The sequence below is a fragment of the Lagopus muta genome, chromosome 2 (assembly GCF_023343835.1).
Source record: "Lagopus muta isolate bLagMut1 chromosome 2, bLagMut1 primary, whole genome shotgun sequence".
Taxonomy (NCBI): Eukaryota; Metazoa; Chordata; class Aves; order Galliformes; family Phasianidae; genus Lagopus; species Lagopus muta.
The window spans coordinates 63309895-63324826 of record NC_064434.1 but is presented as its reverse complement, the minus strand read 5'-3'; the positions used below and the strand labels follow the sequence as shown (position 1 = coordinate 63324826).

Below are 14932 nucleotides of genomic sequence, written 5' to 3'. Positions count from 1 at the left end.
AGGCACTTTTCTGTCTAAACACAAGATGGCAGTACTGCTTTTTAAATAGGGTCTGGTTTACTATTTACATTTGAATTATTGAGGTTTTTCACGTGTTTTTAAATGTAACTTCTCTGCATAACGTATTCACAATTTCTAGCAGTAATGTTCTTTTAACAACTCATTTATTTTCTTATTCTATTAATGAGAAGCATTTTTTAGTGTTTGCTAAAAAATACAAAGGGCAGATTTGTTTTACCTCATCAACCTAGTTCATGCAACTGACCTTCCACTAATGAGTAGAAAGCTAAAAGTGAGGATTGAGTCTTAGAATGCAACACTACCAACCTATATTCCATGTTATCTGTTGCCTAAGTAACTTAGTTTTTGCCACTTTTTTTTTTTCCCCCAAGTTCTTAAAATCATTAAACACTTTCATTTGAGAAGCCAGAAGCAACCACTGTGGTCTTTGAAGTGATTGAATGATTGCTGATATTCATATGTGGGGAAAAACAAACAAACAAACAAAAACCTCACAAAAATAGCTCAATTTGTATGTGTGCAAGCTATTGTTAAGTATCTCAGCCTTTTAGAATTTATTTGTCCAAAACAGAACATAAGATATAAGATGAGGAATGCTCATCTTGTAATTCACGATTCCAGATGAGGTTTCTTTATCTTTCTTCAAGCTGATGCAAGTTAAATCTGACAGCAGAAAGATTCCTCGTCGCTATTGCTGTGTCGTACCATAGTTTTCTGTATGCACAGCTGAACACTGATCTGAAGCAGAACTCAGTCTTGTTGAAAACAGTCCTTGTCAGAAACTTAATTAAGATAAGTTTTGGCCTCATCGTTAAGCCAGGCAGCAGCAATGCAAACATGAAGGTAGGAAGCATGTCTGTAGCTGCAGTGCTCTTTTCAGAAGCAGCCTGCATCAGACAGAATATGTTGAAGTGCCTAACGCTGTGGTCTGAGTTCAGTTTAATTTGACCAGGATGTGCTTTGTAACAGTGACATGCGAAGGAAATGAGATTGTTTCTGGAGACTTACTCTCAAATTTTTATCATGCATGACAAGAATAAAACTGTTCAACCATTCAGTTATCTAGACTTTGCAATATTGATGAGCATAGTTGATGATACAGTGAAGTACTTTCATTATTGAAGGAGTGCAAGTAACTTCGAATCGTACGCTCTTTGTTAGGATTTGTAAAAAACAATGATTTTTGTTTAAACAGACAACTAGAATGAGTGAGTTCCACTTTTAAGTGAGAGGAGCAAAAAGATTCAATCCTACTTTATGACTGATATACATTACAAGGTACTCCTTAAACTGAGACTGTTCTCAACATCTGTTTTAGGTAGAGAAGTGTTTCTCTTATGAGATAGCAAAGAATTAAACAATGAATCAAAATACAGGCACATGGCTAAGAAGTAAATTCAAATTCTGTTGCTGCTCTAGTAGTTGAACTACTGCATTATTTTTTTCATTCTCCAGTAGTTATTGGAATAAAGATGAAAGGGGGATGTATGGCAGCAAGACTACTAGTGAGTCTATTTTAGCAGCATGTTGGATGCATGCTTTATTTCCTCACAGTATTGCTAGAATGTGACTCTTTGAGTGTTACAGGAGTTTGTATGCTGCTCATTTTAAAATTCTTTGTAACTTCTTCGTTCTTCTAAGATCGCAGATCGCATCTCAGATTACTGGCTTATTTTACACGTTTACATTAACATTTTAGAGTAATTAAAATTTAATCTTTTCTCCATTTTTAAGTATCTCAGGTTTGATCAAGAAGTAGGGCAGAAGAGTGGATGGGACGTGAACTTTATGAAAGTTTCAATGTGCATTCTTGTAGTAGCTGAGAGTCTGTATTATCTCTTTTTACCTGAAGAGATAAATCTTGAATTTGAGCCAAACCAAATTCATCCAATATATCAAGTTATTTCAGACATCTAAGGGGAAATGAAGTTTGGCAAAAGTAATAAAATGCTATATTTGGGGATCACAGTGGCTTCCGTGTTCTACTTTGCATGCCTCACTTGTGAGAGTGACGTTCTGCTTTAGCAGAAATCCTGTTAAGTACTGCAGTTAATGTTATAAACAACGATACATTAAATAATTGGAAAGAGGCAAATGCAGGCCAGCAGAATTGTGTTTATTCTTTTTAAAAAAAGGATATACTTCACTTTTCAGCAAAGATGTCCAGGAAGCTAAGTTTGCCAACTGAGTTAAAGCCTGATTTAGGTAAGTTTACAGAGTTGAATTTTATATTTACTGAAATTGTTTTACAGAATGTGAATACATACAAGTAAGAATCCTTGGTTATGTAAATTATTGTGACTGAGTTGCTTTATTTGAACTGTAGAACTTAAATTTAAATTCCACTCTTTCGGGGGGCTCCCTGGCACAAACATCATTGCTGTCATTGTAAGGTAAGCCTGCAAATTTTGTCCATGGCTTATCACATTTTTGTGATTTTTTTTTTTTTTAGGCGTCTGTCACTCTTACAGTAGTGCTGTGATAGGAAAAGTGTGAATAAGCAGGTAATTTATTGTAAGGAAAATTGCTTGCCAATTTGAAGCCATTCAATACTTTTCAAATTGCACAATACAGTATTTAGGAATGAGGATATGCTGAGGACCGAGAAAAAGTTGGACATGTTTTTACAAGTGTTAATGATATTAAGACCATTTTCTATAAAAGAAAATGATATACAGTTGTTTGCTGGATGGACGGCCAGTCTGAGACTTTCATTTTTTTGAAAAAGTATTCTTTTTACATAATAAGCATTTCAGTTATGGAGCTTGTACTGCTTAACTAAGACAACATACAAATGAATAGACATATTTTTATTACTTTGTCATCAAAAGTTGACTGCCAGCTTGTAGATCAGATCCAGCTCCTCAGCTTTTTTCTCTGAAGATGATCAGGAACAGCTGTAGACCTGCGGCAGTAGATACAGCCTGAGTAGGAAAGCTTCCTTTTGCCTGTCACAGCTCTCTTCTGTTCCTGCAGCAGAATCCCTTCTGTGGCCCCTGTAGAATACAGATCAGGCACAGACTGGTAGGTGCAGAAGCATGCATTTGAAAATTACCACTATCAGCAAGAGAAGAGTTGATATTTAGAATATCCTGAAACTTCAGATTTGGACCTCCCTGATTTACGTTAGAGCCTGCTCCACTCAGAAATGTAAAGCTGTAAGGAGCCCTCAGAGATCATTAACTCCAGTGCTGTGGTGAAGATCCAAGTGTCTGACAGTTTAACCTCTCATCTATTCACGGGTCTCCAATAAATGAGTTTCTAGAAAAATACCAGGCAACGTGTATGGTTTATAGGCAGTTAAATAAATTATTAGTCAAACCATCTTCCTTATTTCCAGACTAATTCAGATTTTTTTCTTGTCCTTTCCACGAGGATCACAGATAACTGTAACTCCATTTCTTCGGTAGACATCTTATAGCTGTTGAGAGCTGTCATATCACTTATCTGTCTTTTTGCAGATAGGTTTAAATTTTTGTTTTTGTTCATTTTTGTTGCATTTTTTTGTTTTGTTTTTATGAAATTAGGCTCTCTCTCCTTTGCAAATTTACATTGACTAGGATGCCTTTTGATAATTCTTCTGGACACTGAAATTTTCTTCATCTTTCTAAAGCTCTTGTGCCTAGAACTAGAAGGATTTAACATGGCCTTGTTGACACCAATGAGCACAGAAATTCCATTTGTCTTTTTAGTGTCTGTCTGTTCTTCCTCACTACCGTCAGTGACAGTTTAGCTCTGATTTCAGTTTAGAGTTCATTTTGTCAGACTTTGCAAACTGGGATACATTTGCACTTAAATATTATTGAATTCATTTTATTTATTCTTTTATTTTTGTTTGAAATTCTTCAATAATAAATAATTAGAAACAGATTTTTTAAGAAAGAACTCAGTATTTTCTTTGTGATTTTGCTGTTGTTTTTTTTTTTTCTAGTAATATAATGGAACTTTTACTTGATCAACTCACTTCTTGAGAATTCATAAAGTATCTTTTAATATCTAATTTTAATGATCTTTCACTGGTTTTGCTTGACTATACCTGTGTGTGGCTATATACACTTAAAAAACTCTTTTTGTTCTAGTAAAAGTTGTTTTTTATTTTACTCTTCAAGTCTGTAAATAACTTCCTGAGATGATGATAGTATGTTTTTATTTTATTTAGTATCTTTTCTCCTAGTAGAATAGCTTTTGCATAGTGTTCTTCAGTAACTGTCAACTTAATTATATTTTTGCTTTTTTGATTAATTATGTGACCATATCTACTGGCTCAAGGAAACAACTGAAGTGCCTTTCTCCCAAGTTCAATATCTTCATCATTTTCTCTCATTTCTTTCCATGACTTCTTGAACCTTGATCACTTTCACTTTTTCATGAGCACTTTCTTTCAACTCACTTTTCTGACTAGATCTTTAACCTACACCCTTCCTCCCTAGGTAGCTAAAACAAAGCGTGCTTCTGCATTCATCCTCCTTCCTAAACCGGAAGTTGTCTCCATCATGCTCTAGTCTGCATTATACCATTACTTTGCACTGTTGTAACTCAGCTGGTTACTACCATTACCACTAAATCCTATCCTTTAGTTTATTTGCTCAGAAGATCCTCATCTTTCCTTCCTTCTGATGAAGTGGTGTGTAGTGAGACATCACATCATTGTTCCTTCCTCTTCATTTGAAAACATTCCATTAACAAACCGTAGATTCTTCTGTGTCTTCAGGGTAAACAAATACACATTAATACAGTTAAGCCTTTTACTCCATTGTCTTCCGTGAATCAGTTGTCTGCTCTCCACAGTGCCTGTATTGTCTGAGCAGTTAATTTTTGCTGACATTTTTTTCAATACATCTGGAATTTGTACGTATACTTTTCAGATGTTCAAGCAGCTGCAGCCGAAGAAATATACCTGTTATGCCTATTGCATTAATTGTATTTTTCTTGAGAAAAGGGGAAGGCTCTTACCTGAACTAAGGCATACAGAAAGTATGTTCACAAATCATAAGTCAAAGGAGTAGAATTAAAGAAACCACATGTACCCTGAAGTTCTGCTAAGCTGCTAGGATTTGGGTTAGCTTTTCTTTATGAAAAAAGTTTACAGTTGAGTTGCATTTTTATATTCTGGATGTATCAATATATTCCAGCTTTTTTTTTAACCTTTTAAACTACGTAAGCGTTTTTATCAAAGCATGTTTAATGTCAGCAAAATTCAAATGTTTGACTATATTCAGAGTGATTAATCTGTTAAAGTTACAAAAAAAAAAAAGCAAGTAGATATTCAAACCTTAAAGAAGCATCTTAAGAGGTTGTGGTCATCAGAAGAATTACAAAACACAATCTTTTTCATCATTTTCAATGATTAGACTTTCTTCCATTTGATTTGACTTCTTTTTCTAGACATTGGTTTTAAATATGAAAACTTGATGTCAGCATTGTTGACCTTCTTAATGATTGGTATTTTACACTTGAACTAAGTAAGAATAATCAGGACAAGAATTTTTCTGTCCTTGTTGGAGTGAGATAAGTCTCTCCTGTGATATTGTTCATATTTTTAGATGTCTCAGTTGAAATTTAGTTTGTATGCTTTTTCAAATGTAATTCCTTGTAGAAATTTCTGCAATCGTTTAATGAAATTGGTATGTTGATACTTTAAGTCCTGCTTATGAAATGTCACTTGCATCCATACTCCATCCAAAGATCCACAAACGTTCACTTAGTTTTAGGAAGTCATGATATGACATGCATCAGACTTGTGCTGGTAAGGATTGTCTAGTGCTAAAATTTTGGAATTATGTATTGAGAAAGCAAAGCATTAATTAGAGAGTGTACAGTTAGATTCAGACATGCTGATGTATTAAGTATTGCCACGTGCACACAGCACATGGCTAGAATAGAGCAGCATAATTTCTAATTTGATGGTTTTTGTGAGTATATGAATTCACAATGTAAAGAGAAAGTTACTTGCTAAGCAGAAAATAAGACATCCTGAAAAGTTTTGGTACCACACTGTATTCAAAACAGAAATCTTTAGCTTTGCATACCAGTTCCAAGTGGTGTTTGGTAGCCTTGAATGCTTCTCTGATTAAAACTTCAGGTGTGTGTTAATAGCCCAAGATCTCCTCTGGACAGTTTACTGAAGTGGGACAGTACTGAGAGTCATTACAGATTATCAGGCCGTCTGGATGTCTCTTTTCTAGGAAGTATAGTGACAGGACAAATAATGAGAGTCTTAAATTAAAAAAAAAAAAAAAAAAGAAAAAGAAAAAAGGTTTATGTATGATGTATCTTTATTTAAAAAAAAAAAAAAAAAAAGAAAAAGAAAAAAGGTTTATGTATGATGTATCTTTATTTAAAAAAAAAAAAAAAAGAAAAAGAAAAAAGGTTTATGTATGATGTATCTTTATTTAAAAAAAAAAAAAAAAAAAAAAAAAAAAGATTTAGATTAGATAGAAACTTCACAATGAGGGTGGTGAGGCACTGGAACAAGTTGCCCATAGTGTGGATGCCCCACCCCTGCAGGCATTCAAGGCCAAGTTGCATGGGGCCCTGGGCAGCCTGATCTAGTTAGTTGCAGCCCTGCCCACAGCAGAAGGTTGGAACTAGGTGATCTTTAAGGTCTCTTCTAACATAGTCCATTCTGTGATAAGTCATTCATGAAATTACCTGATTGCTATCTCTGCAAATCTGAGATGCTTTGTTCAGAATAAAATACTGGAAACCATATCAGAAGGAGATACAATTAAGGCAAAGTAAAATAGTTGTAAAAATCAATAGAATGATGCATAATATTTTATGCTAAACAACAAATCTTAATTTTCTTAATTCCTATATTTAGTTCTATTAATTAATACTGATTTATTTTCAGATGTTAAAGACAACTCTTTCAGCCGATCCAGGAGTTCTAGTGTAACTAGCATTGACAAAGAGTCACGTGAGGCAATTTCAGCTCTTCATTTCTGTGAAACTTTCACAAGAAAGGCTGATACATCACCTTCTCCATGCCTGTGGGTCGGTACCACCCTCGGTACAGTGCTTGTCATTGTACTGAACCTACCCCCAGGAGGAGAGCAAAGACTTCTTCAGCCTGTTATTGTTTCTCCTAGTGGTGAGTACAAAGTAGATGGGTACTCAAGGCTGCGAAGTGTTGTTGTCCTTCATGCTTTTTTTAATAAACTTTTTCTCAATTATGGATTAATTGGAAATTAATATGTACTAGCTAATAAGTTTAACAATCTAGGTTGCTTTCTATATGACCAGTATTTTAAAGTTGCAAAGTTGATAATATGATCTCAAAAAGTATAAAAATATGTAACGATACATGTTAAAAAAAGCAGACTTTCTAGTGTTCATGTAGTCAGTGACTATTATTGAGCAGTGGAAATGTGCATTATAAGTATTTCCTAATTGCAACATAAGAAGATTTTAGTGAATAATGAAAAAAATAAAAATTAAGGGCTATCTACTTTAGTACTTCAACTATTAGTAATGAAATATTCCTTTGAATTACTGAGATATCTTGTTTTGTTTTACTGGTACACAGCAAATAATTTTGTTGTAATGATATATTAACTTTTTTTTTGAGTGATACCTAAACTAAGATAAAAAGCTGAATAATACACTGTTAGGAATAAATTTGGCTTTCCTACTACCACAGTTTCATTGCAGAGTGTGATGCTCTCCTTTACAATGAACCCCCAGATGGCATCTGAACATGAAAAATTGCACCCCTATTTGACTGAAGTAGTGATATGAATAATATGATCACTAGACCATGTTTGCATTAACAGTATTCAGATTTGGTAATGTTTTATGTTAAAGACAAGGGAACAGACTTGACAGTATGTTGAATCATCAGAGCTGCAGCATGAACCTTACAAAATGCTGCAGTATGTATGATTTATTGTGCATTTAATAAGTTTTCCTGTTTCTGCTTCTGTGTGATTAAATGAGTGAAAGAAGAAATGTATCAGCCCACAATTGGACACACAAAACAGTTGAGAAGGAAAACATTTTCTTTCATTTCATGCTAGAGAGAAGTAGATTCAAACGTAAATACAGGAAAAAAGAAAAAAGAAAATAAAACAAGTTGCCAGTTTCTGAACCCATTTTGAAGGAAAAGTTCTCACTAATTGTATTTATGGTACATACTGAGTGCACAGGGCGTTCCTCCAGAGAGAATGAAATGAGTTGTGCTTGACAATGAAATTTAGTATAAATGTGCGTTCCACCTTTGTTCTCCTAATAAATGTATACATTTACATTGATGTTAGTGGAGTATATGCCTATGTATTTAAACTTTGAGAACTGTTTTAATAATTTATTGAATGCACTTGTGTGCGCTTGTACATGCTTCAAGTCCAGAGATTTTAAGTCTGTTTTGATAGAGGCAAGTCTTCGCTCTAGTTTAGTTTTCATTCTTCTAGCTTCTTTAAGGACAATTTTTTTTAGTTTGAATGACAATTTAAGACTGTTATAGAAATGTGCTCTATTTATATTTCCCAGGAACCATCCTGAGGCTAAAAGGGGCAATCTTGAGAATGGCTTTTCTGGATACCACGGGATCTTTAGTCCCACCTGCACATGAACCCTGGAGAGAACACAATGTTTCTGAAGATAAAGATGAAAAAGATAAATCGAAAAAACGACGACCGGTCTCAGTGTCCCCCTCATCGTCTCAGGAAATCAGTGAAAACCAATATGCAGTGATATGTTCTGAAAAGCAAGCAAAAGTTATTTCACTGCCATCCCAGAACTGTATTTATAAGCATAACATAACAGAGACTTCTTTCGTTCTTCGTGGAGATATAGTATCATTGAGTAACAGTATTTGCCTTGCATGTTTCTGTGCCAATGGACATATTATGGCTTTTAGGTAAGCTATAATTGACAGTAATATTTATGAATATATACATATATAAGATATGAGTCTCCTGCTAGGTGCAAATTTCTTTTTCCAGAAGAATATGAATAAAATGGGCAGTCAGCTCAGATGATAATGAACCTCTAACATCGGGAGCTGAATATTTTGATTAAGTATTCCTATTAATTCTGCCTTTAACGCAAGCTTATCATTATCATTAACAAGTTTATCATTTTAACTCGTTAACATAATTCAACAATTAATTCCAAGCACTATATAGGTTTTTGAACTGTTGAGAACTGTCTCAACAATGAATTTACTCCTTGTTGGAAAAACCTGTCCTGAATCAGACCTTCAGCTGACCAAGCTCTGCATATTTTTGTGCAGCTGCTACAGTCCTGTCTGCTTCTCAGTCATGTCTTGAGCTTTCTGTTTTGTTCTGTAGCTTGCTCAAGTCTCAAAGGTCAGATTAATTGATAGCAATTCTAGTACAAAAAAGTCATAAACACTGAGAGGTTTCATTTACTGGAATATGCGTAGAAGTAATTTTGAAGGTACTAATGTCATCTATTTAATTTTTACCTGTTCCTTTTCTTAAATGTTTGCAAATGCTCTTTTCATTTGGAGTAGTAATTGAGGGGAAAAAAACTGTGGCAAAGCAGGTTGCCTCTTACTAGTATAATCCTAGGAATATTTCTGTTTTAGATGCATGCTGGACAAATGTGCTATCACTGGTAGCGTGCTTACAGAAGAGCGTTGCTTTCTATTTCTTAGAAAATAGAATGTGGAATTTGCCACTGAACTCATGTTATTTATTATTCTTCCTTTTCTTTGTGAGTCTCCTGCTATTGGACAACACCCAGTAAAATGCCAGCCTAACATTTAGAAGTTTTGATATCACCATGAAGTAGAGCAGAAGACAAAAAACTTATTTTAGCCTGCATGGTATTTTTCCTATATCATAAGTTTCAGCTTCGGTTTCCCCCTTTACTGCTTTTTTACTCTTTAGAAATAATAATCTTAGGCAGATTGTATCTGCAGCAGAAGCTGCTTAATATATTCCTGATAAATGTGCAGCTGACATGTGAATTCTATTTTTACAAAAATTTCCCAGAGAGTATTTTTGAGATATGGGTTCATTTAAGGTTTTGTTTATCAAGACATAAGGCATTCAGTCACTTCTTAGTTTCATTTAGTGTTTCTTTGAGGAGAGAAATGTTTAGCAGCTTGAGCGTTATTACAGCATGAATGCGTAGCATCTGTTCTTCAGTAGCCTAATGCAGTAAGTTCTTCATTTATGTATGGAGAAAACAGAACAAACAAGGTAAGCAAAACAATGCTTTAAGATGATTTCACCTTAAATACACAGTCAGATGAGAAAGAGCAGGCATAAATTCACAAGAATGCTGTTTGAGGTTACTGAATTTTCCTTTGGAAGCACTGTCTTCATGTATTTCCCTGGGTTCTTGAGGCAACTCTTTTGGGGTTTCAGTTTCAATCAAGAAGAAAATCTTCACCTGAGAGAAGAGGCAATTGTATATGAAGGGGAAAAAAGTAGAAATTTATTAAAATATTTCATTAGTAATTACTGAATAATGCTTTAACTATACCTGAGATTTACGTACTCAGAATATCATTGAAATGATGCTTTTGAATGCATTTGTGATGCAGATGTCTAAGTTTCTCTCTTGAGGTTCTTCCTTAGAGTACTGCATATTTATGTTTGCAGGTTTTCTAGTTGTATTAAATGATACCCTGTTTATACAGTATTTGTGTGACCATGAGGAGAAAAATAATGCGACGTCCTGTTACTTTTTGTAATTCTTTCTCTTAAGTTTGCCAAGCTTAAGGCCATTGCTGGATGTGTATTACCTGCCACTCACTAATATGCGAATAGCCAGAACATTCTGCTTCACCAATAATGGACAAGCACTCTATCTTGTCTCACCAACTGAAATACAGAGGCTCACCTACAGTCAAGAAACATGTGAAAATCTTCAGGTAATGAATAAAAAAAAAACAAATTTGCTGTCTTTAAACAATTTGCTGTCCTCCAAGTAGTTCAGTTTTAAGTTTACAGTACTTATAATAATTAAATTTGTCTTTTATGGTTTGATTTTGCTTACTGCCAAGTCTTACTCGGAGTGAATCATTTCCCCCACTCTTTACGTTGTACTGTTATCCATCCTCTTGTATTTGGAATGTGTCTTAATTTCCTTTTTAGTCTGTATGTATCTTTGTTTAATATGTACAGTTAATAGAACTCTTATTCAAATAATTCTTGTGGAGATGCATGCAGGCATAATTTGGGAATACTAAGATACAAGGAAGCTATTCTGTTGCCAGGATATTAACAATTTGAACAGATTCTCAACAATGCTTCAGCCTGCAAGTTGTATAGAAGGTGGATATAGCAGAATCAGTCTGCAGGCTCTGCTTTGATGCTACCTGTGCATGTGATTATTTGTAGCTGCAGTTTCAACTGAACAAGATCAAGAGTGTTTCCCAAGTTGAGGGGAGAATAAAGCTTTGCTTGAGCACATTTTTTTGAAAATATTCCTGAGCTGTAAGCTTGCAATTGTCAGGACAGATGGTTTGGACAGATTTCCTAATAGTTTTTTATTGTTACTTCCTAAATAGTGTCAGCTATCTACTGCAAAGGCAGATGCACATTAAAGCATATTCAAATTCAAATCCACAAAATAAATGTCCAAAGTGACAGAGTACTCCATTAATTTGTATATGAAATGATGTATGCCTTCTTGTATCTCTTCATTGCCAAGGAAATGTTAGGTGAGCTCTTCACTCCTGTTGAAACACCAGAAGCACCAAACAGAGGGTTCTTCAAAGGCCTCTTTGGAGGTGGGGCACAGTCACTTGACAGAGAAGAACTCTGTAAGTCTTTTGAATTCCTTATTAATCTGTTATTTCCACCCAGATATTGCCTGTGCTAATAGGACATTCAGTTTTCAAAGAGGAAACCGAAAAATGGAATGAGGAGAAACATTGCTTTTTTTTTTTTTAATACTTTTTTACAGCTTTATATGTTGTACAACTTACCAACAATAGCAAAAAATGAGTTAGTGTTTTCTCACAGACTGCCTTACGTTATTTATTCAGGATTGGATGATAAAGCAATAAATGGGACAACCAGTCTTATTTATCTCAAGTGTATAGCACTGTCTGTAATTCTCTTAATGTTGCTAAACTGAAAGAGGCTGGTTCTAGAGAGCACTGTTTTGGACAGTGCAAATTAAGAAAATTAACTCTATTATACTTCCGTTAATTTCCTAGATTCTTTTTCATTGTTTGACTTGTATCTTAGGAATAAAAGAGAGGGCAGAACTGTATGATATCTCATTCAGTTCTGGATGATACATTTCACATGTGGCCAAAATTGTATTGCTTTATAATTTTCTCATTGCTTTTTGAATACAGATTTAATAAATCTTTTGTTGGTTGTATGCACTATTTGAATACATTCAAGGGGAAGTAAATGAACTTCTACTTAGTCATGTATTTATCAGATTAAACATTATGTAATGTAACTTCTATTGGTTTAGAGAACTGTTCCCTTCAGCATGAAAATACTGTTATAAAACAAAAAAAGATTCCTCACAATCTCTTTTTTTTTTTTTGTCAGATGAAAATAACCAATAATTAATCCTTATTTCTAATGCCTTTATATTTTGAATATGCCTGCATATATCAAATAGGTAGAGACATTTTCCAGTTTAAATATTACATTTGCAATTGTAAACATGTAATGCTTTGAAAGGTTGATCAAGTTATTCGATTAGAGAAACCTGCATGTAGAAGTTACACATCTAACTAGTGTAACCAGGGCAGGAAAAAACTGCCCATTCACAGCAAAAGAAAACCACACTTGAAAGATTATCTTTTTCCATCACTGTGAGTTCTCACCATACTGCATTGACTCTTCTGACCTATTTTTAAGGATATCACAAATGGGTTTTATAATCATCTTAGGCTTTGTGGTTTACAATAGAAAACTGTTTTGGTTTGAATTGTCAGAAGGAAAATACTGAACAGGGAGGAAAGCTGGATGAATTGTGACCTGAAAATGAGTTCAGTGACAACTGGGACATCTGAAAATGTCTTTGAAGTGTTAGTACTTAACATGAGGATCATGGCAGAATCTGCCTGTAACAAGTGAAATGACTTCAGATGTGCTTCTCAAGAAAAAAAAAAATAAATCATCTGCTTATTTTACTTTAGCACCCAAAAAGACCATTTGGGGCCTCCTCAAATTTCTGTAGAGTATACATTTCAGCTTGAGAGAGATTGATAACCTCCATTAAAGGTCTAGACTGAACAAGGTGGCTGATGTCCCATTAAGAGCAAAGGAGATGTAGTCAGCACAGTCACTAGAGTGATAGCTGTTCAGTTTACAAATTATGTGTTTATTTTTAGATGAACTGATCTTTTCCTTATGTACGTTACTTTCTTTTTAATAACATGGTCTGTTATGTAATGGGAGCCATAATATGTGATTGTTCCATGTCTGAACCTAAAACTGAGCTTCCACCAAAGGAAACTTACGCTGATAGAATCATACTCTCTGACTATATCAGCAAAGCCTTTAGAGAATAGACCACAGCTTGTATAAGCAAAGTTCTCCTGTTTTGCTGAATTCATAACACCTCCCTGTGAAGCAAGCTATGTTGTTTAAAAACTGTTTTGCCGATATAATTCTGTTAATTACAGTGATGCCACTGCTGTTGTGAGCATTTTACCTTCACACTTGAGTTTTGACAAGGTTAAAATTGTATAACATGCCTGGAAGCTCTGAAATATGCTTTAAAATCTCAATTTGATTAAACATAGTAGTGAATATTGCTCATATACATGCTTATGATGAGGTACATGAAAAAAAACAGCTTTTTTATAAATCAGTTACATTAATGTTTATGTAATAATGATAAGAAACCTTACTTCTCTCTTTTTCTGCCTTGAAAATGCCTCCAGTTGGAGAATCAGCATCTGGGAAGGCATCAAGAAGTCTTGCCCAGCATATTCCAGGTCCTGGAGGTATTGAAGGTGTCAAAGGAGCAGCATCTGGTGTAGTTGGGGAATTAGCACGAGCCCGGTTGGCGCTGGATGAAAGAGGACAGAAACTAGGAGAACTGGAAGAAAAAACCGCAGCTATGCTGTACAGTGCTGATTCTTTCTCTAAACATGCTCATGAGGTAATTTCACTGCATGTTAAACTGAGAGTATTACATTGATTGACTATTATAAGCTTTACAAGTAACTGACTTCTGCTTTAAAGGCATTTTAAAGAAGTCTAAAAGGAATACATTGTCATTTTTTATTTAGCAGTTGTTTCTCCTAATAAATATTAAGGTAAGCAGCTTTGTCTTTTGGCACAGTGGTCTGGAGTAGGCCATCTATTTGAGTAGTATGTAGACTTCCAAAAGGGCTGCTTGTTTCCCATTACTGAATGAATTTGTCACTGAATTAGATAATCACAGAATCACAGAAACACCAAGGTTGGAAGAGACCTACAAGATCACCCAATCCAACCATCCACCTATCACCAATAGTTCTCTCTAAACCTTCAACATCCAAACATTCCTTGAACACCTCTCCAGGGTCGTTGACTCCACCACCTCCCTGGGCAGCCCATTCCAGTGCCTGAACAGTCTTTCAGAGTAGTATTTCCTAACATCCAGACTGAATCTCCCCTGGTGCAGCTTGAAGCCATTCCCTCTAATCCTATCACCAGTTACACGAGAGAAGAGGCCGACCCTCAGCTCACTACAAGTTATTATAGAGAGTGATAAGGTCTCCCCTGAGCCTCCTCTTCTCCAGACTGAACTATCCCAGTTCCTTCAACCACTCCTCATAAGGCCTGTGCTCCAGGCCTTACGTAATTAGTAATGCTCTCTGTGGGATTCCTGTGGTACCTAAGAAAGATCCAGTTATATGCAGATTCCATGAATCCATGCTTGTTTTTCCCTCAGTTAATAAAAAGGATAGCTATTTTCTTAAGTGTTCATGCAGATCTCTTTCCATGCCCCAAACTCCTGCGCAACCCTC

The 14932-nt window shown here is 35.0% G+C and overlaps 1 protein-coding gene across 7 annotated transcripts in view; it reads left to right on the top strand.

Moving 5' to 3' along the window:
• The window catches only part of STXBP5 (syntaxin binding protein 5), a 100885-nt gene that overhangs the window by 83549 nt on the left and 2404 nt on the right, over nt 1–14932 (top strand). For 5 of the 7 annotated variants that reach the window (XM_048935419.1, XM_048935415.1, XM_048935418.1 and 2 more), the window contains 6 exons: nt 2176–2226; nt 6875–7114; nt 8512–8881; nt 10705–10870; nt 11653–11764; nt 13859–14079. In XM_048935419.1, coding sequence (XP_048791376.1) covers nt 2176–2226; nt 6875–7114; nt 8512–8881; nt 10705–10870; nt 11653–11764; nt 13859–14079 — 1160 coding nt within the window. The remainder of the gene's footprint in view (nt 1–2175; nt 2227–6874; nt 7115–8511; nt 8882–10704; nt 10871–11652; nt 11765–13858; nt 14080–14932) is intronic. The other 2 variants (XM_048935421.1, XM_048935420.1) reach the window with 1 other exon arrangement.